General features: G+C 46.6%; 1 protein-coding gene across 2 annotated transcripts; it reads right to left on the reverse strand.

Annotated features, from left to right (window-relative positions):
• Positions 1-373: 373 nt before the first annotated feature.
• On the reverse strand, positions 374-22,130 carry LOC118021200 (TRPM8 channel-associated factor 2-like). Of its 2 annotated transcripts, XM_035021301.1 has the most exons (8): positions 22,009-22,130; positions 19,084-19,720; positions 5,669-6,645; positions 5,277-5,374; positions 4,033-4,246; positions 3,486-3,725; positions 2,279-2,616; positions 374-843 (listed from the first exon to the last, which is right to left on the reverse strand). In XM_035021301.1, exons 2-8 carry the CDS (start codon positions 19,704-19,706, stop codon positions 589-591), a joined length of 2,745 nt encoding a protein of 914 aa, XP_034877192.1. In that variant the 5' UTR covers positions 19,707-19,720; positions 22,009-22,130; the 3' UTR covers positions 374-588. The 2 variants fall into 2 exon arrangements, with proteins under 2 accessions (XP_034877192.1, XP_034877193.1); XM_035021302.1 differs by lacking the exons at positions 19,084-19,720; positions 22,009-22,130 and adding an exon at positions 12,758-13,942.
• Positions 22,131-22,175: the final 45 nt, after the last annotated feature.

Here is a 22,175-nt window from a genome sequence, read left to right on the forward strand (position 1 = left end):
TACAGAAACATAGACAGAGACTTTTTAAGAGATTTTCCATAGTACCAAATCAAGTTCAGGGCTCTCTATACCAGCCTGTCTCTCTTGCTATTAGAAAACTTCCCAAAGCATAAGAAATTATCAGCCATGTTCAGGGCTAGCAGGGGTGAGGGAGTGATATCAGATTATTATGGTAACCCATAGTCTTTAGAACTGTTGATCAAGGGGCACCTGGGTGGCTCAGTCGGTTAAGCATCTACCTTTGGCTCAGGTTATGATCTGACTCCCTGCTCAGCGGGGAGTCTGCTTCTCTCTCTCTCCCTCTGCCCTTCCCCCTGCTCATGCTCGCTCTCTTGTGCTCTCTGTCTCTTAAATAAATAAAATCTTAAAAAAAAAAAAGAACTGTTGGTCAAAAGTAGGAGCCGAGAGCCTGCAGGACCTTAATGGGCATATGTAAGATCCTCTGCTGGAGGATTAGGATGGTGAAACAAGTCAGTGAGAGCAACAGTATAAACAGGGGAACAGTAACAAAGGCATTTTCCTGAGAACGTTGGTATCATTTTGTCTTATGACTTAACTGCCTCTCCCCCACCACCTTGCTGCCATCGTTTACTTCTGAGGATGCATGTACACCCGCATGGGGTTTTCCTGCCACTCAGGCAAACAGGCCAGGCTGTTCGCCACTTCCTTCTGGACAGGCCAGCCCCAGGCCTCAAAGAATGGAGCCAGATTCTTCTGCACCTTTTCAGAGAACTTCTTCGCCCACAGATTCATCTTGCCATCCTTGTCTTTGGGGATGCCAGAAAGCGTTTGGTACTCAGCAAAGAGCTGGGTGAATGGCTCCCACCCAAAGGCCTCCTGGAGCTGAGAAGAGAGAGAAGGGACAGGATGAGGAACCAGTTTGTGGAAGTACCTGCAACTTGCACGTTCAAAGTGTATTTCAGTTATAGTGATTCCTTCCCCTTGATCATTCATGAGCTTCCCTCCCATGATTTGCCTCTGTGTCCCTACCCTACCCTTGCATATAAATATAATCCCGTTGGCTCACTCCACCTCTTGGCCACAAAACCTATAACCCTTCTATTTAGTAGGGGACTTCACAGGGAAGCTAATACCTGAAAAGGCATAAATATTCAACAAATGAGTTATTATAATTATCTCTAATTTAAAAAAATTATATTCCCAGATACTAAATGTTTTCCTAGGCATCAGACGGGTCTGAGCCTGACTGAGATGGGAAACCCTTATATCTCACATGTTTGGCCTTTGGGACCCTAAAGGCTGGGAACTTCCAACACTTTGCAGACATAATAAAATCCCTGTTTTTATACAGCCATTTCAGATCTGTAACTATTTTCAAGGCTACTATTTTGCTCTGTGGAGCACTCCCTTGGGGCAAAACAGGAAGAAGCAGGCATATCACAAGGGGCTCAAAAAGAGAGTGACTCATGTTCACAGAGGGGCAGCCCACCTGAAAGCCACAGCCAGGAGGCCCTTGTCAGCTAAGATAATAGAGGTCTAGAATGAGCAGGGATCCTGGGGTGTCCCAGACAACTCGCCCTTTTGTGGAGGAGAATTCTGACTCTGGGGTGTAAAACCTAAGGACAGATGACATCTGGGGATCAGCTTTGACAGTTCGGAAATGTTAATGTTCAGAGCAGTTTGGGGGAGACGACAGGGCTTTGTGCATATTTCACAGGAAGCCCACCTGCTTCAGGACTTTGGTATTCTCCCATTGGGTTGGTTGGTTATTCATTCTAAGAACATTTCAGGTTCAAGTGGGATGACTGGAGTCAGAGAACCTTGACAACAGTTATCTCCTAAAAAGCCTCTTGTAATGCAGTTGTCCTGGAGACACACCACTGTTATCACGAAGGGACGAAGGGACGAAGGGATGCAACACTCACTTGATCCACAAAACTAAGGTGAAGAGAAACAAAGCACAACAAAACAACACCCACTTCTGGAGCACTTATTAGGAGACCATAGTCAAAACCAGTGAGTGGAAGTGCTGGGCTCCAACCTCAGGAATGACTAACTCAGAACTTCTGCTCATGACCAGTAGAACAGTAAGCTGTAGTTTCTCTACTTGGTTTCCAGAGTACTTTTCATTTCCTCTTACTTAACATCACAAAATACAAGGGGCCTGGGGCAGGTGTTATTTCCTCAGTCTTAGAGAAGTCCCACTATGCAGTCAGGTCCTCCATGCCCAGGCTGGAGGGGGTACGAAGGGGGTCCAAGGATGCTACATGATGGAGGGGTCTGCTCGCCCTCACCTCCCTGCCTTTCTGCTCTGTACCTGTAGGTATGTTTCCAGAGCTGTCCACACATTCCAGTCATGCAGGGGCGCTCCCTTTCCCAGGTGCGTTATGATTCTCTGCTTTCGTTCTGGAGGGCTCAGAGCAGGGTGGGCCTTAGCCCTGGGGATGCCCAGGACCGTTTCATGCACATAGACAGACCAGAGGTTGCAGGTAGCCTCAGTGGTGTGTGGTGGGAACTCCCACTCTTGTTGCTGCTGGTTGTGACCCAGCTCATGGATGGGTCCCCACAGACCCGTGCTCCTCATGCCTGCCTCATTGATGAGCTCTTCCACCGACTCCAGGTGGCACATGATGGGGTATCCTGAGTGCATCCAGCCTGGGAATGCAGAAGGAAGAGATGAGGCATGGCGGAGGTGGGGGGCACCCAAACCATTTCCCTTCATGCCTCTCCGCTGGGTAACTTTTCCTCACCATCCTGGCTGCCCCCAGTAATGCCAGAATCTCCATGCTGATTAGAAAGTAGATGGCTTGCTCTGCTTGGTCAGAAATGGAACAGTCTCCAGCCCCCTTCCCAGCCTTTCATGCCAGGGTTATGCCCTCCTCCCCGCTCTGGCCCTGAACAAGATGAATATACTTTACATAGCCATTCTTACTATGGTTCAGTGCTTCATTTTGTGTGAGTTTCCTATCATGTGAGTCTGTGACACTATGTCCTGTGTCTGGATTTGAGATCCCTGAGGCTACAGGTATGTCAGTTCTGCCATGTAAGCCACCGTTGTATACATTTATGCTCTTTAGCAGAGATAATCTTCTCCTTTTTTAAAGAGAAGAAAACTGAGGTCCAAAGGAATGTTCTCTATGTCAGAACCACGTTTCCTTATTTTTCTTTCATGTAAACCAGTCAATACTTAACATAAACTTCTTTCCTTACTCTCCTTCCATTGCCAACTCTGACTTCTGTTTGAAGGAACATTGCTGTTTCTCCTTGAAACAATGAAGAGATGGCTCATTGCTGTGAACTCCTAGTAGCATTTTTTTCCTGAGATTGTTTTACCATCCTGTGAAATCTCACCTCGTAGATGTAAATGATTCACCTTTTCATATGGGAACATCTCTGCACCCCCATCAAGGTCTGCGTCTGTTATGTCTTTTTTCCTTTACTGGTGAGATTATGCCTTTCACATATGGGGCATTAAAAAAGACAAAAGAATGAAAAAATGGCATCCACCGACTAGGAGCACGCACCAGCTGAGATCTGCACATCAGCAACAATCCTCTCGGGACAGCAGAAAGGGAAAGGCCGGGCTGCCAGCTGGGCTATCGCATGCATCATCTCATCCCAGAGGCAGAGCACCGGCTCGGGGTCCTCCAGGGCTCGCAGGTTTGCAGTCGGCACCGTCAAGATGATATTGTCTGTTGCCAGCTCTCCCCAGGTAGCCGGGCTCTCCTGGATACAGTTCTTCCAGTCCTCCAGAGATGTCTTACCTGGGAATAAATATTGTGGGCCTGTCACCCACTTCCCCAACTTACCTTGAACTCCAGGAGGAGGACACCAAAATAATGAACTATTAACATGTGGGTCTACATGCTATGAAGTGAAGGACTGGCCTCTTGGTTCTGCCGGAAGTCTCAATGGACATGGTATTCCATAGCTCCCACCTCTGCTTACATCTTGAACAGTTCTTCCCCCCTTCTGTCCGCCATTCCCTACCCTACCCTTCCTTAGCAACTGGCCCATAACTATGGTGGCATCCCCAGCACCCCCTCTTCCCTCAGCATTCAGTCCACTCACCCAGCTTGTAATACGGGGCAGGCACAGCCCTCTTGATGGTGACAGATATGGGGCCCAGTTTGCTGCCCTTTGGCACGATGACATAGAGAAGGCCACCCCAGAGGCAGGAGATGGGTAGTATGGTCCTGTCCATACAGCACTGATGAGTCACCACAGGGGCTCGAGACAGCTTGCTGGCCTTGGCCAAGTTATCAGTGTGGCAGCCAATCTGTACCTGGGGAGGTGATTCCACCATATGTAGGAGGAACTAGGTCCCTATGGTGTGTGTGTGTGGGGGGGGTGCTGTGTGTGTGATGGGTGAATGGCAGGTACTAGAAAAACACCAGCTTCCTCCTTCGATGAGCTATGCATGGAAACCTATGACATTTTAGTATCCCAAAAGTCATTGGGACTGAAAGGTATGTGGGAACCATTCTTCCAGGGATTTAAACAGCTTTACAATGGATTGTCACCAGACAGACCAGGCGGGATAATCCTGAGGCTGATACTGACTAGGGCCCCGCAGAGCTTCTGTACCAGGTGGAGTCCGGGCTCTTGTGGCAGGACCTACACCAGTGTGGTGATTCCAAAGCCAGGATGAGCCAGAGGGGATACTGGTGACCCTTTGTACACAGACAGGAGACCACCCATCTAGAGGCGGCGGGATCTGGCCTGAGTGGGGAGGACTGATTCTCACTTCCCCCGTTGTCGAGGGCTCCCCTTCCTGGTCAGGTGGGTTGAGGGCTGTTTTGTCCGGAGTCCTGGGGTTGCTTTTCTTAGGTTTCATGTAAGCGAGCTCCAGAAAGGAGGCTGACACAGAAGACACCCTGTAACAGCAAGTGACCCTCAGAGCTAAGGCAGGACAATTTTAATTCTGCCTCTAGGGCCTATTTTTGTGGTCAGATGAAGCACACCCTTCAGGTGTCCAGGTAATGATGTACAACGCAGAAAGGCTGTGTGCTATTGGCCAAGCGGGTGAAGTCCTGAGGATGTGACAGGTGCTCCTGGCCCCCCTCATATCCCCGTGGGAGGAAGGGGTAAAATCACCCCACGTGGAAATCCAGGGGCTTAGGTTCAAGTACCTGAATTTAGCTCTGGCATTCAGTCCCTCCCTTAGGCTCCCTGAAATTGAGCTGCTTCATCTGTGAAATCTGTGAAATGGGCAGAATAGTCCCTTCCTGGCTTCCTGGTAGCACTGCTGAGAGCTGAGGAAAAGGAGGTGGCTCTGTGGTTTGGGGTGTCGGCAGTGGGGGTTCTGGCCTTACCTTCAGGCCGGCAGAGGCCGCGGCTTCAGACAGTAAGACTTCTGCACTCTGTCCACCTGGGAGGTAGAGCCCGGTGCTCACCCAGGCATCACAGTGGCCTGACAAAAGCCATAGGAAAGGCTGAGTTCTTCACTCACCTGCCTCTGCCGCACCTGGAGCCCCACAGCCCCTCCTGGAGGCACAGCCCCTGCCCCGCCTCCCTCAACGCATCCATGCTTCCGGCATGCATCCCTCCAAAACCCTCAGCAGAACCCCAACCCCGTCTTCCCAAAAGGACACGACAGACAATGAAGCTGGCCCACCTGAGCTTCAGTACCCGCAGTGTCCTGTGAGCCCGGGAACCCCACCTTCCCCCGGGTTCTGATGCTCTGGCCACACCCCTCACTCTGTACCTGGGTTGCTCCCATCGATCTCCACCGTGATGGGGTGTCCTGAGCTGCAGGTCCAGGTTCCAAGCTCCTGCCCCAGCTGGGAGCAGTCAGTCCCAGAGTGTGCCAGCCCCGTGGCCAGGCAGAGCAGTGTAGCCTCAAAGGAGTCACCAGGCACAGGGTGCTCCCGGCTCACAGCTGGGAGGCCTGACAGACGCAGCGTCTTACTCAGGAGTCGGTGCAAGGATATGTAAGCCGGGACCCCCTCTGCAGGGATCTGCAGGAAGGCTGCGCCATCGGCTCCCAGCTTTGCCAGCCAGTGCTTTTCCAAGTTCCCAGCCCCACGGCTCAGTGCAGCCTGGAAATCGGACAGCGCCTTGCGGAAGTGGTAGCTCCGCATCTCGGGGGTAGGGACAGGGAAACAGCCTGCGTCGAGGGTCTGAGCTAGGATGCTGAGGCCTAAGCCGTTGAGGATAACGTTACCGGGGAAACCAGCCAAAGCAGAGCGGCCTGGGTTCTGGGAGGCCCACCACCAGGCCTGGCCCCCGATCAGCAAGCCCCCACCCTCGGCCACAAACTCCTGCAGCTGCTTAGCCTCCTGGTCACTGTAAGCCACACAGCAGTAGACACGCAAGTCATGCGTCAGATGGGGCTGCAGACTGCACTCCAGGCCACGCTCTGACAGGAGGGCACACAGGTTTTTTAGATGTGTGTTCACCCCCAATTTGCCCATCTGGCCTCTGGCCAGCCAGCGCACAGCATTGAGCAAAAAGGGCCCCAGTTTGGGTGCACAGAGGATGGCCTCATGGGCAGCCAGGACCACCCGGCCCCGGCCGTAGCGGGCAGCTGCCAGGAAGCAGCCGAGCGAGGCGTCTAACCCCAGAGGGAAGGCGAGGGCCCCGTGCACCAGCAGCTGTGAGGGCACTCCTCCCGTCTTGATGTCCAGCTCTGAGATCCCTTCCAGGAGCTGCTGCTGATCCTGCCTGAGATCATCCCCACACCTGCGAAGTGACAGGGGGACAGAGGGGCTACGGTCAAGTCAAAGAAGCACTGAAACAAGCTCACTGGATGGGGAGGTCTGTGTGGGGGTGCACGGACGACCTCGTTCACGGCCCTCTAGTTCTCACTAATAACGGCTAGGATTGGAGGATGTGATGCCATTTACTTCTTTGAGTCTAAGGCAGAGTTTTCCACTTTTTAACAACTAACTGATGGCATAACCTTGTCTAATTGGCAGTGTTTGCTCTTACTTCGTGACACACAAGATAATGGTGCTTCTTATAACCGACGTGGTCACAGACTTGATGAGATACTGAGGAGTATGGTAGCGGCACATCTTAAAGCCCACATTCTCCAAGTAAACCCTTCCAGGAATTCTTCCCATGCTAGTCAACTGAGTGGTGGATATTCTGGCTTGACTTTCATGTCTTTTTAAGTAATTACACATATAGGGATGCGTGGGTGGCTCAGTCGTTAAGCGTCTGCCTTCGGCTCAGGTCATGATCCCAGGGTGCTGGGATCGAGCCCCACATCGGGCTCCCTGCTCGGCGGGAAGCCTGCTTCTCCCTCTCCCGCTCCCCCTGCTTGTGTTCCCTCTCTCGCTGTGTCTCTCTCTGTCAAATAAATAAAATCTTTAAAAAAAAAAAATCAACAGACCGGCTCCTTCTTAGCATGCAGGGCTCAGTTCAGACTGCATCTCCTCGGAGAGACATTTCCCGTCCACCCTGCCTACAGCCCAACACCCTTCTCCATCCCAACACTCAATCCTGATTCTCCAATCAAAAGTTTTCACAGCATTATCACTAACCAAAATAACTTAATTTTTTCATCAGTTTACATGATAGTGATGTGTCCCTTTCACTAAAATGTCCCTCCACAGTATATACCATTTCTTGCACACTGAAGTGCTCATAAATATCTTTGGATGATTGAAGGGTGAACCAGAGAATAAGGGTAGGTAAAGTCACCTCCAGGAGAAGGCATAATGTCCACAGCAACCAGATCAACAGGAGACTGACCGGATTATTAATACATCTAAAGAAAAGATGGGGGGCGCCTGGGTGGCTCAATCGTTGGGCGTCTCCCTTCAGCTCAGGTCACGATCCCAGGGTCCTGGGATCGAGCCCCGTATCAGGCTCCCTGCTCAGCGGGGAGTCTCCTTCTCCCTCTCCTGCTCCCCCTGCTTGTGCTCTCTCTCCCGCTGTATCTAGCTCTGTCAAATAAATAAATAAAATCTTAAAAAAAAAAAGAAAAAAAAAGTAATTACACATATAAACAAGTTAGGAAAAAACAGTCCATTCCTAGAGAAAGTAGTCCTACTTCTACATTTCTCAGAGCTAATTTTTTGCCAAAAAAAAAAAAAAGCTGTGAAAACATCAAATTGCTAGCTCTGAGCTAGAAACATAAGTAAATTGTTTAATACTGCACTTAAAGATACATGCAAACACACACTCAAAATTCTCACTTAAATCTGATGAGATTTACCACTTTTATTAAGAAATGGTGTAAGTGTAATAAATTCAGAAAAAGTTTGTATTTCAAGATTTTTTTAAAAGATTTTACTTATTTATGAGAGAGAGAGAGAGAGGGGGAGAGAGCACAAGCAGGGGGAGCAGCAGAAGGAGAGGGAGAAGCAGACTCCCTGCAGAGCAGGCAGCCCGATGCAGGACTTGATCCCAGGGCCCTGGGATCATGACCTGAGCCAAAGGCAGATGCTTAACCGACTGAGTCACCCAGGTGCCCATCAAGATTTTTTTTACCAATTTGTAGATACTCTAAATGTCAAACAATGGCAGATTAGTTAAAAAAGTTACAGTTAACTATAGATGGCATACCATATGGTAATTAAAATAATTATTAGATAATATTGGAAAATGCTTAATGGAAAAAATTTCAAAATCAGATTCCAAGATACTGTGCCCTAAAAAGCCAAATTTTGTGCAATGAACCATCAAAAACAAAACCAAGAACGAGTAGAAAACATAAAACCAGACAGAGAAGCAGAATCTAAAGAATATTTCTCAAAATGTCTTCAGTGTCTTCACAATTTTAATTAGCTTTATAAAACTTTATTTCTCATAATAAAAATCAAATGTTGTTAAAAAATAGTTTATTCAAGTAGCAGAACATTATTGAAAAAAGTACCTCTTGTACAGTTTCTCCTTAATTTCTCTTCAGCATAAAGGAGGAGCAAATAAAAAATTGGCATCAATCATACCATGGCTTGCTGTTTGTCAGTTAAAAACAACAGATAGATGCATGCGAATTAACGTGGACAGGTGTCCAGAACATTCTGCTGAGCAAAAAAAATTCTAATAGCAGAACTTGGTGTTGCAGTTTATGTAAGACAAAAATAAAACAAAGTTAATATATGTCAATGTAAATGTCAAAAAAGTTAGGGTTAAGCCACAATAAACTTTTGGATTGTGGAATAGAGAGACAGGGTTGGTATTGAAAGAGATGGTCAAAAGAGCTTTAGCCTCATTGGTATTTTTTTTTTTCAAATCAGGAGAATGTACGAATGTAATTTCTCGGGTAATTAAAAGTTAAAAATTAAATTTAAAATGTTAAGGTAACTGCTGGAAAACTAGAGATAAAATGTATAATCTACAAATGTGTTGGGGAATTTAAGGAATTGAGAAAACTTAAGAAAGAATGCAGAAAGAAACAAAGAAAGCATAAAAACAAAGTAAGAAAGAAGACAAGAGCAAGAAATACACTGAAGCTATCACTATATATGAATGGGTTAAATTTCCATATCAAAAGACAGAGGCTCTTGGATTGAGCTAAGAACATCTTGGTATAAGCTGCTTGTAAAAGACAGACTTGAAGCTGATACACAGAAGGACTGAAAGTGCGGAAATCTATATATCAACAAAGCTGTATCTGAAAAACACAGCACAAAGAAACCAGAAGTGCCAGTATTAATATGAGATGCAACTGAATTCAAAGAGGAAAGAATTAAAATACACAAAGATGAATATTTTTCATGGGTAAAAGTTATTACACTTCACCAAAGATATAATTTTCATCGGTTTTTAGGGCCCTAAGAACAAAGCACTGAAAGCAAAAACTGCTACAAAGCAAATTAAAATTTGATGAACTCATAATCGAGTTTGGGATGGTTATGGCTCTCTCAGCATCCAGTGGATCAGTTACATTTAAAAAAAAAAAAAAGAGGATAGAGATGATTCGAGCAGAATGAAAACACACTTGATTAGAACCAGAGGACAATGGGGCAATATTCTCCCAGACTCTGAGGACAACAGAGAGCCTAGAATGCCATATTCCACTAATTTGTGGCATAAATATACAGAAAAAGCAGACTTTCTCAAACAGGATACGTTAAATAAAACACCAATTTTCAGCTCACACACATGCACAGAAGAGCAAATTAGATGATCTGTATCAAGCTTCTCGGAGTCCAGAGGCATGAGAATAGGGATGGCGGTGTGGGATGGAAGACAACCTGCCATTCTCCTCTATATATTTCTCTGTTGTCTGTATGTTTTCACAGTAAGCTTGAATTCCTTTAGAAATATTTTTTGTAAAAAGATGGGATGTTTCTCAAAAGAAAAATGAAGGAAGTAAGGAAGGGCAAGCATAGTAGATCATAGTAGATGGGACGCCAAGTAATTCTCAACAGACTGACAATCTTTTAAGGGCAATATTAATGATCTCAGACATCTTTTTACCAATATTTAAAATCTTGTATACTATCTATTTACAACATTGAAGTCTGACAAATAATTAAAGTAGCTACTACTTAATGAGGCGTAATATACGCTAGGCATTTACACATGGATTATCTCTCTTAATAGTTATGATAAACCTGAGATATATTATTCTTGCTTTACAAATGAGGCTTAGAAAAGTTAGGCAGCTTGCTCCATGGTTCTCAGCTAATAACTGGTGGGAACGGGAAGCCAATCCAGGGTGGTTTGCCTCTAAAGCCAAAGTTGTCCACACAGCAGAAACTCTGAGTCTTTGGATTAAGCCCACTTGTGGTTTGCCTCTAAAGCCAAAGTTGTCCACACAGCGGAAACTCTCCTTCAGTTATTGAGTCTTTGGGTTAAGCCCACAAGTGGGTATATGGCAAGCAACACATATAGGTTGTGCAAAGGAGGCTTTAGATAGATGTGAGGTTGGGGTGCATGGGTGGCTCAGTCAGTTGTGTGTCTGGCTCTTGGTTTCAGCTCAGGTCATGATCTCAAGGTCCTGGGATCAGGAGAGTCCCACACTGGGCTGCTTGGGATTCTTTCCCTCTGCCCCCCCCTTCCTCTCTCTCACATAAATAAATAAATCTTTAAAATAGATAGATAAATAGATAGATAGGTATGAAGGTGCAAACAGTACAGCATCTGTGAAAAAGGAAACACGTGTCTCTTCAGAGCTGACAGTGCAGGAGGCACTGAGGAAGAAGGGAAGTTGAGAGGTGCTGGGGTGCAGGAAAGACACCAGACTGATGTAGGAGAGATGTCAGGCTTCAAAGCCCATGACCAAGGAAGAATTCTTGAGACGTCTTTGGTGCAAAAAGGTGGTTTTATTAAGGCACGGGGAAAGGACCCGTGGGTAGAAAGAGCTGCACTGGAGCTGTGAGAAGCAATTGATTATATACTTGGAGTTGGGGGAGGTAAGAGAAAAAGGAGGTTTTCAAAAGAAATGTCATAAGCTCAAGAGGACCTACGAGATACTGGAGGCCTTGCCATTGTCAAGGTTCTAGTAAAGGTAAAAAAAAAAAGTAAAGTAAAAAAAAAAATCCTTCTAGTAAAGGATTAACATTAAGACAGCTGGGAGTTTCCTTCTGGAAGTTAGGCTATTGATTAGAATGCTTTTTTTCTTATAAATCACTAAGACATTTGTAAACTGAGGGGGACTCAGTCCTGTTGGACTGAGATCTCTATTAGTTAACCATTTGTTTTTCCCTTTCCTTAGTTTTAGGGCAGGCAGGAGGGCCTGAGGAATGTCACACAGATGCCACCTGGGAGTGGGGAGTCAGCTTGTGCTTTGTCCTCAGCTTGCCTTCTGCTCCCTCATCACACCTGAGCAGGCAGGAGATACAGGGAAAGGCCTTTCTGAATGCAGCTTAAAGAGTCCTCCCAGTCATGACAGCAAAGACAAGAAGGCTCAGTGCGAAGTGAGCCACTGTCCCCTTCATCATACCCTGCCTGGCCTCGCCTATCCTATTCCTCGTGGTGCCTAACTGGCTTATTTTTCCTGAGGTGTTTGGTTCTTAATTTGTTTTCTTTGCTCTGAAATCCTCCTTTTCATCTTACTCTGTTGCTTGTTTTTTTTTTTTTTTTTAAAGATTTTATTTATTTATTTGAGAGAGAGAGAATGAGAGACAGAGAGCATGAGAGGGAGGAGGGTCAGAGGGAGAAGCAGACTCCCCACCGAGCAGGGAGCCCGATGCGGGACTCGATCCCGGGACTCCAGGATCATGACCTGAGCCGAAGGCAGTCGCTTAACCGACTGAGCCACCCAGGCGCCCTCTGTTGCTTGTTTTATTTAACATATATTTTTAGAAAGGTCTAAATAGAACTTTCATGGCTTGAACCATTCTCAAGGAATCTGCTTCTGTTCACTGGGTCATGTGTTTCTTCCAGGCATGACTAATTCTGTTGTCTTTCCATACTAAATTTCTGTCTCTCTTATACTTCCCTTTTAAACTTGCTAGTGTTTTTACAGAGTTATTAAATGGATTTCTTCCTGATTAGCGTCGGCAGATCTTTTCCATGTTCTGCAATAGTTCTCTCCTTCTATGCTTTCTAACTTACCCAGGACCCGTTTGTTTGTACACACACCCCACATCTACCCATCTTCCCAGATAATATGGAAGTTGATATATTTCTGCTTTCCACTTTCTTGTCGCCAGAGGTTTGTAGCACGAACAGAAGGGCAAGGGTCACCTGAGCCTACTGCTGTCCTTGCTGGGGGCTAGTCCCTCCACTGTCTGGGGCGCTGAGGCTAGGCCTACTCCACCCACAGGGGGGGAACACGCCCGAGGGGTTCCACCCACCGCCGTGCAGGGAAGACAGCAGCTCCAGCATCCTTTTCTGCCTCCACCAAATCCTGAAGCAGCTTTGCTGCTTTTGTACTTGTGTTTAATCTCACCCAATGTGTTCAGTCTTCGAGAACATGAGAAGGCATTAATGCTAGTTCTTGGATTTGTGGTTTCCGCTTCTTTCTTGCATCTGGGGTGGGGGCGGGGTCAGGCGATGCCACATACCTGCCACACATCAGTCACCTGTCAGCCTCGAAACCCCCACGTTCAGCTCATTACTTAGCATTTTTCATTCATGTGGTCAGATTGGTGGAGAGGGCAACTCCAGGATCTAGCCTCATTTCACACAATCTTTACCTGGAAACTCTTCAGGATTGTGGTGAGGATCACATGACTGAACATGAAATCTTCAAGAGATGCATAAGCTGCTAGTGTATGTTTACTTTTATGTGAGCAGTTCCTAATATATTCTAGACTTTATAGGTTACACCACGTGTAAACGTATTGAGCTGTTGTTCGAGGAATACTGTTTTCACTATACTCTTCTGTGTCTTGGTATAAAAGCAGTGCGTACCTTTGGATCTGACTTTGCATATTAAAGCAAGTGCCGTGTCCTCCTCAGCTTTTTAAGCATAGGTGTGCAGTCAGTTCTTGCCCTTGGGGACAGGACACGGAGGGTATCTTCTGTTGGTTTTTAGAGAATGCCCCTCCCCTTGGCAGACAGAGTATTTCATGTCTCCAGCAGGAATTTGAAGTTAGCAAACCTGCTGGGTCACTCCAGTAGCATTTGACCATTTGCTGGCAGAAAACTTCCCTAAAAACCCCTAAGGGGATGCCAGGTGATGGAGGAAGGAATCTGAGCTGAGGGCCTGGGCTTAAAGTAATAGGGCCTTCTTAGACTTTAGAGCTGACCTGGTCCGCCAGCTTCCGTTCAGTTTTTGGCTAAGCTCCCCTGGCGGAACATTCCTTAACGTGAAGTTAACTGTGGGGTTAACACTGGTCTACTAGACCACCCTTTCTTTTTTATGGTTTTGGATGCGTACTCACTTATGTATTCATTAGTTTATATGGTGTGCAAATATCTCTTGCTCCCTTCCGTGTTTCACACAGCGGGCACTGAGAATAGGCAGCAAACAGGACAGGCAAGATCAAGGCATTCATGCAGCTTTATGTTCTGGCTAGCTGGGCGGGCACTAGCAAGTGCACAGGTGGGATATGATGTACAGATTGTGATCACTGATGTTTGGGCCATAAATGGGGAACAGTGACACTGGCAGGTCAGTCCTAGATTCAACAGGGTCATCAGAGAGGACTCGTCTGAGGAGGGGGTTTGAGCTGAAGCTGAGTAAGGAGAATGAATGGGCTTTTCAAGAGCTGAGGGAAGATCCAGAGTAGGAAGAGAAATTTGAAAACCAGGGTTTAAAAACAACTTTGCCATCAAACTGCCAATGTTATTTTTTTGAATAACTGGATTTGCAAATCTCTTGAAATTTTATAAGACAAGAAACCTAATGTTACACTTATGGTCTTTGAATTTGGGGGGATTTCTAAAATACTTTAAGATGTGTGTGGTTGATGTATCAGCTACAGCTCCTCCTGAAATACCCAACCTAGAAAATGCCTAAGTACTCAACAAAAGGACACAGTTAAACAAAATATGGCACATCTACTGTAAGTAAAAACTCTCATTAAAAAGATTATTTCTAAAAAATAGAAAAATGGTTTTAAACAAATACAGAATAGCAGTACACAATCACAACTAGCAAAAATGATGGATGTGATGGAAGTTACAGAAAGGTTACAGAAGGTCAAGATTTTGTTGGGGACATAATGAGAAACTAAACATACTCAGATACTTCAATGTCATATTGTTATTTCAGTGAAAGTTTTACAAATAAGGAATGCTGATAACGTGGAAGAGTTATTTTCATACATTACCTGAACATTCCCAGCAATTCTGTTGGTCATTCAAGTATAGACTAAACACTACTATAATAAACTATATTAACTATAGTTAAACACCACTGTAAGCCCAGTGCCCAAAATAGTGTCTGGAACTTAACAGGCACTTAATACATTTTATCTATCTATCTATCTATCTATCTATCTATCTATCTACCTACCTACCTATCTATCTATCTATCATCTATTTAATTTTTATTTATTTTGAGAGAGAGAGAGAGTGTGCGTGCATGGCGGGAGGGGCCGGGGGAGGGGGGAGAGAGAATCTTAAGCAGGCTCCACATCCAGCAAGAGTCTGTTGTGGGGCTTGATCTCATGACTGAGATCATGACCTGAGTTGGAATCAAGAGTTGGAGCCAGTCAGAAGCCCCAAAATACATTTTAGATGAATGAAAGAATGGACAGGTACTAGAAAGAGGGAAGGAAAATTGATATGTTAAGGAAATTTGCTTCTTTATCCATTTTGTTGCCAAATTAATAAAACAATAGAAGATGTGAGGTTAAAGAAAGACATCAGGGTGTAATTTGAGGACATTTTTTTCTATTGTTTAAGATTTTATTAAAAAAAGGCAGAAAAGTAATATAAAAAAGTTTTTTCAGGTTATAATTACAGAAAATTTGGAGATTACAGAAATGTTTAAAGATGAAAAGAATAATCACCTATCCCTAGAGATACACTATTAATACTTTATTTCCTTCTAGTGTTTTTTCTACTTATATATGTACATGTTTTAACAAATTTGGCATCATTTGAATGTAGCTTTATATCTTAATTCTGTCTATTGTATTATGAGTATTTTCTCATTCCTTTAAGTAGTAAGTCTTTAAGGACCTGAAGAATAAGATATACCATAATAATTTAAGCAGTGTTCCATTTATTAGACACTTAGAGTTTTCCCAGTGTTTTACTTAATAGTGAAAATACCATTAAAAATATTTGCTACTAAATATCTGCCTCATGGCCCAATTTCTGCTGTCCAACCCTTCCATCTTCCCTTCCCCCATAGGTACTGATTTGGAGAATCCCTCCTAGTAAACTTCCTGTACACTGTGTCAGTCTTTGAGTTGGGTTCATGGGGAACCCAGTTCTGGGGAATTTGGTAATGTTTAGCAGAAATTACATTTGCAGTTCTCCTTTGACTCACCAATTCCATTTCCAGTGATATGGCAAAAATATGAAGACATATGCACATAGGCATTTATTGTAGTATAGATGTAATAGTAAGAATACTGGAAAAAAATTTAAATATTAAAAACTCGAATGTCTGTCATTAAAAATTAACTGGATAAACTACATTGCATCTATACATTTCAGTGTAATAAAATATGTAGTGCATATCTATAGGCTATTATGGAGCCATATCCAGAAAATTATGTGTTTTTTTTAAAGATTTTATTTATTTATTTGAGAGGGGGAGAGAGCAGAGTGAGAGAGTGAGAGCGAGAGCGAGAGCGAGAGAGAGAGCACGAGCTGGGGGAAGGGGAAGAAGGAGAGGGAGAAGCAGACTCCCTGCTGAGCAGGGAGCCTGACACAGGGCTCCATCCGAGGAACCCGGGATCATGACCTGAGCCGAAGGCAGATGCTCAACTGACTGAGCCACCCAGGCGCCCCCAGAAAGTAATGTTAAGTAAAAAAGCAAGGTGGAGAAAGTATGTGTAGTATACTATTATCTTTTTCAAGTGTGTATGTATGCGTTCATATATAAACCAACAGTGGAGTAAAGATATTTTTTTTTTTAAAGGGAGAGAAGAAAATTATATAAAGGGAACAGGGGATAGAATACTGGCTTCTTTTTTTTTTTTTTTAAAGATTTTATTTATTTATTTGACAGAGAGAGACACAGCGAGAGAGGGAACCCAAGCAGGGGGAGAGGGAGAGGGAGAAGCAGGCTTCCCGCAGAGCAGGGAGCCTGATGTGGGACTCGATCCCAGGACCCTGGGATCATGACCTGAGCTGAAGGCAGTCGCTTAACCAACTGAGCCACCCAGGCGCCCAATACTGGCTTCTTAAGATTTTACTTTAGATACACATAGCTATGTTACATAATTATAAAATAATTATTAATTCACAAAAGCAACTCCCCAAAGCAAAAGTAAAATATCCAAACGAATCTACATGTGTATCCACTCAGTGGTGTAACCACAAAGAGAAGGGCTAGTCTAAGTGTCGTTAAAGGATGGTAATTTGACTTTGTGTACCTCATAAAATATATCATAAGGATGGAAGGAACTGGACATAATCTTTAACTCTGCGGTAGTACTGTTATTTTGCAACTGTTATGTGTGTGTTGTGGCATAAAGCCAATGAGTCATTAAGTTGCTTTCTTTCAGCGCTAGGCTTTTTCGTCATGGGAAAAAAGGAGACAGATGCACGGTTGCTGAAATGAAATAAAACCCTGTAGCCCAGAAGTTGAATTTGAAGCCTCAGTACGAACTCTTGATGTGTTTATCTTTAAAAATACTTACTTCTTAGCTCTGCCCACTCAAAAGGCCTGGAAACAATGATCAACCCAGGAGCAGTGAGCCCCTCAACAGACTCTGGCTCCTAAACACCATTTAACACTCTAAGAAGGGCAGGCTCCTTGGAGAAATGGCTGATCTTGGGTCTGCGGCAGGAACGTGTAACGTGAGACCGAAACAAGGAAGTCCACTAAGGTTGGGTCAAAAATTTCAGGAGGTCAGGAGACGTTTTGTGAATAGGCTCACGATGGCCAAACATCAGATGACCAACAAAGCTACTTCATCAGTAGCACTGATAAAGATAATACATGAAACACGTTTATTATGTGAGTATTTCAATCCATGAGTTCACAATGGAGACCTCTGGAAGATTCTAGGTATCCCCTCGAACCAGTGCTTCGAAAACTGGTTAAAAAGGGGAGGAGAGGGAGAATCCCGCATTTATCCTGCCTTCCCTACACAGACTGAACCACAGGGCAAGCAAATAGTGGAGGAAGGGAGGTTCATTTTTATAGGAGTATTCCAAATGCTAAATGAAAGAACTGCTAAAACTTTTAAACCTACCATTTTATAACCACTAATGAATTAACAGATCTAGGGCTAGGCAATGATGATTAATGACTGCTAATATCATGGTGAGGGAAACAGACATTGTGTCCCATCCTATGGGTAGAAGCCGGAAGGCAGGCAGGCTGAGAGAAGGAGCCGGGGTCTCTGTCTCGCTCTTCAGGCTGTGTTTCTGACAATCACTGTGTCTCCTCTGAGACCCCAGGTCCCACAGACAGGCCTTCCATCTGGGGTCCCATCTCCTGCTAGACAGTCCTAGCATGGCACCAGTGTCCACCCTGTGACTCACCCCTGGGCTCCAGGGACATTACCACCTCCCTCTGTCGGTTGAGCTGTTGCTAAGCCCTCAGTTACCGTGTGGTCTCTCATACAGGTTTTCAGCTCTTGCATCACCTGCTTAGTCAGTTCCTCGTATTAAGTCTCTCTGTCGAAACACCAGTTAGTCCTGACTGATAAGCCTTCCCTGATGACCCTAAATACCCTCCACTCCCTTCCCTGTTACTCTGTCCACTTATCTTGCTTTCCTTTCCTGTTAATTCTTATCAACGCCTGCTAGAGTTTCTATTTATAGGTTCCCTCAGTTGCTTAATTCTGCACTGGAATGTAATAGAGCAGGTAGCTGGGCTTGGACTGCTGAATGGGGCCTGGCACACGGTAGTGCTCACACGAATAAATCAATGTTCTTTCATCTGTTTGAGAGACACCCATACACACTCTCACCAACCCAGGCACTAGACACGGGAGACAGAGAAGTGAATAAGATAAGCTTTTCTATTTGGCCACAGGATAGAGTAGCAGTCAGAACCCAGCCCCCTTTGGGTCTTGGTGCATTTTAATTATCCTGTCTTTGGTTTGTGGTAGTTCCAAAATAGAGTGGAGAATCACGTGTATTGAAATGGAAGCTCAGGGGCGCCTGGGTGGCTCAGTTAGTTGAGCATATGATTGAGAGAACCAAGCAGGCTCCACGCTGAGCGCAGATTCCGACACCGGGCTTGAGCCCACAACCCTGAGATTACAGCCTGAGCTGAAACCAAGAGCTGGACACTCAACTGACTGAGCCACCCAGGTGCCCCTGAGTGTCTGACTCTTGATCTCAGTTCAGGTCTTGATCTCAGGGTTGTGAGTTTAAGCCCTGTGTTGGGCTCCACGCTAGGTATGGAACCTACTTAAAAAAAAGGGGGGGGGGCGACTGGGTCGCTCAGTTGGTTAAGCATCTGCCTTCGGCTCTGGTCATGATCTCGGGGTCCTAGGATCAAGCCCACGTCGGGCTCCCTGCTCTGTGGGGAGCCTACTTCTCCCTCTCCCTTTGCCCCTCTCCCTGGCTCGTGCTCGCTCGCTCTCTCAAATAAATGAAATCTTTAAAAAAAAAAAAAGGGAAGCTCATCGAAGAGGGAGCTCGATCTACTGTTGACACGTGTCGGACTCCCTGTTGGGAAATACCACTCACCTGACGTGGAGCGGGATCTTGGGTATCTTCTTAGAGACCTTGAACCGGCCTGTGTCCCCATAGATGTCGGTGAAGTACACTCCAGCCACACTTGTCACCTGGTTCCCGGGGAACCTGGACAGCATGTTGTCAGGACCATGCTGACTGGCCCAATGCCAGGCTTGGCCCCCGATGAGCAAGCCGCCTCCACATTTCACAAACTGGATCAGCTCTGCAGTCATCATATCATTGTAGGCATCGATGCAGTAAACCCCCACGGGGGCCCCCACTTCTGGCTGAACTTGTGCCTGAACCCCACAGCCCTGCAGGATACTTACTAGTGACGTCAGGGATGGGTGCACTCCAGTGGGAGCCCCAGGTGAGGGACAGAGCCAACCCACCGCGTTACGAAGAAATGGAGCCAAGCCAGCATTCAGCAGGTAGCCCTCATGGGACACCACCACCAGGCGGCCTCGGCCATAGGAGGAGGCAGCAATGAGGACCTGGCCCTTGTCATTCACCATCACTGGGAAGGAGGCCTCTCCAGTAAGAAGCAGTTCACATGGGATGGGGCCTTTGGGGACATTCCAGCTGGTCACTCCATGCATGAGGGCTTCGAAAGCACGGGCGGGAGTTGTCGCCATGGTTCAACTAGCTGCTGCAGAGAAAATCAAAGACTCAGCTTGGTCAGAACTGATGAAGGACCGAGTGAAAACACACCAACTAAATGCATGCGAACAAAAACCATTTACTGGGTTCCCCACTGTGTGCCAACCACCGGGGGTGCAGCAAGGAACACAGCAGACAAGGGCCCCATTTTCATGAGTCTGATGTTTCAGAAGGGAAAGGACAATAATAGGTAGAGAGACAAATAAATGAAATGCAGCAGTTAATAACTGTTATGAAAGTAAACTAGCGATGTGTTATCAAGCAACTGGAGAATTTAGGTTGCATGACAGGAAAGGCCTAGATACGGACGTGACCGTGAAGCTGGAACTGACGTTGCAACTGAGCTCTGAAGTGCTGCAGGGGAAGAGCACACCCGGCCCAAAGAAGCACCGGGCAGGGAGGCTGGAGAGTACCAGTTGGGTCGGAGCAGGACCTGAGCGGCCGAGGGAGGGGCTGGGTCCTGCAGGGCCTGGCACAAGGTGAGAGCCGGTGTGCAGGAGTTGGCTTAGTATTGGACTGCATCTCTGTCGCCGAAAAGGTCAGGCGGCCCTTCAGAAACTGCATTTTTGGGGATAGTTTTGACAGAATGAGTTGATACACCTGCCCTAACCTATGGGTAGCAATCTGTGGTTTCCAGAGGTCTTTTACAATTCAGTGTGCCTAAAATTGAGCTCATTATTCCCTTAAAGCAGCTCCTCTTGGATAAAGGACTTAAGCCTCAGTTTCCCCATTTATAAAAAGAGAATAATACACCCCTTGGAGGACTGTTTTTGAAGATTAAGAGAATGCATAGAAAACACCCTGTTGTGAGTACACAGTGAGCTCTGAGGAAACACGAGGGTCTGCCCCTATGCTGACCTTTCTAGCTTCCCCAAGTGACAAGGGCCATGCCCTGGGTCCCCTGTCCACTCCCCTCAGCCCACCTCTGACTTCAGCAGCCGCCATGGAGGAATTTCCGGAACGCTCGGATGCCCGCTCACTTGGGCAGGTGCACAGGGGCAGCCCTGAAGTGGCAGAGAGCCAACACCCGGGGAAGTGGGGAGCGTCAGGGACACATGCCACGGTGGCGGACCTCACGTGCGTTCTGGAGTTCCTCACAGGAGGAGCTGAGCTCCAGCTGCCTACGGTGGTAGACAGCTCAGCCATGTGCCCTTCACTGCCTTTCCCTTCTTCCTGGTCTCTCCCTTCTTCCTGGTCTCTCCCTCCCCAAGTCCTCAACCGGGCATTCTGGGCTCACTTCCCAAACACACTACCTGCCTCAAGTTCTTGGAGCAGGCTTTACTTTGGGGAAGAAGCTAAGACACCAAAGCTCACCTCTACCTTTGCCTCCTTTCTTCCTCTCTCCTGTTTCCATACACAGCCAGCCACCTACCTCACTTTGTTCATCGTCTGTCGCTGGGGTCTCTCAAACATCAGTGCCCTCAGTCTGTAGTCACATCTACACTAAACGGATCTGGCTTTAGTCCCAGGATGGATTCTCACCCACAATCTTCCTCAAGCCATCCCACCCACTTCTCTTCGTAATAAAAACCCTTCAGTTGCATCCACTCCCCATAAGGTAAAAGCTGAGTGCCTCCAGGGTCTGGGCTCTCTGCCGTTTTCCAGACTTTTTTCCTGCTACATTCTCCACAAACCTCTCTAGCAGGCTTGGCATCCCTGAGCCTGCCCGGTATTTCCTGTACAAGGCCAGCTCCTTTCCACCCCCTAACTTCTCTTCCCATCTAACCACTTGTTTCTCAGCAATGCTCCCTGGAAAGTGAATTCATAAAAGAGAACCAACACCCACATGGAGCATCATGGGGCATGTGGGTGATCTCAGCTTTCTGGTGTAGCAGTGGGAAAAAGCAGCGAAAGAGGTCAGGACGCCTGAGGTCAAGATCATGGTAACTACCTTTGAAAGAAGTCTTTTACTAATCTGGACCTCTATAGTTGAACGGGAAGACAGACCAAAAAACCCAGGAGATGAGTAACAGTTCCTCCGAACTCTGACTTCCACTCCCTAGAAGTAGGTGCCCACGCGCGTAGACACGCACACATCCGTGCACACACCCATCAAATTCCTGACTCACAAGTCCAAAGAGGCAAAGAAACGTGTTTGGAGACAAACACCAAGTAGCACCAGACTGGCTAAACGAAACGAAACCCTGGACCTAATAAGAGAACCACGCCGACTGAGGGCACGTTCTTGGGCATGCTTCTGGCACCTCGGGGCGCGCCAGCGTGCCCAGGTGCTCGGTCCCCGCCCCAACCGCAGTGCTCTCGGATGGGCAAACTCACGGTCAGTAGTCGGATGTTCAGCACTGGCTCGGGGCGTGTGGATTTTTGCAGTGGCGCAGCGGGCGGTCCAGGGGCTGGGCGGGGGGTTGGGCCGGGCGCAGTTGGGGTGGGCCGGTGCCTGGTTGGAGGGGGCGCGTGGGGCAGGGCGCGGCGCGGCGCGCGGTCTG

The sequence above is a fragment of the Mirounga leonina genome, unplaced genomic scaffold (assembly GCF_011800145.1).
Source record: "Mirounga leonina isolate KUSES-001 unplaced genomic scaffold, KU_Mleo_1.0 Mir_174, whole genome shotgun sequence".
NCBI lineage: Eukaryota > Metazoa > Chordata > Mammalia > Carnivora > Phocidae > Mirounga > Mirounga leonina.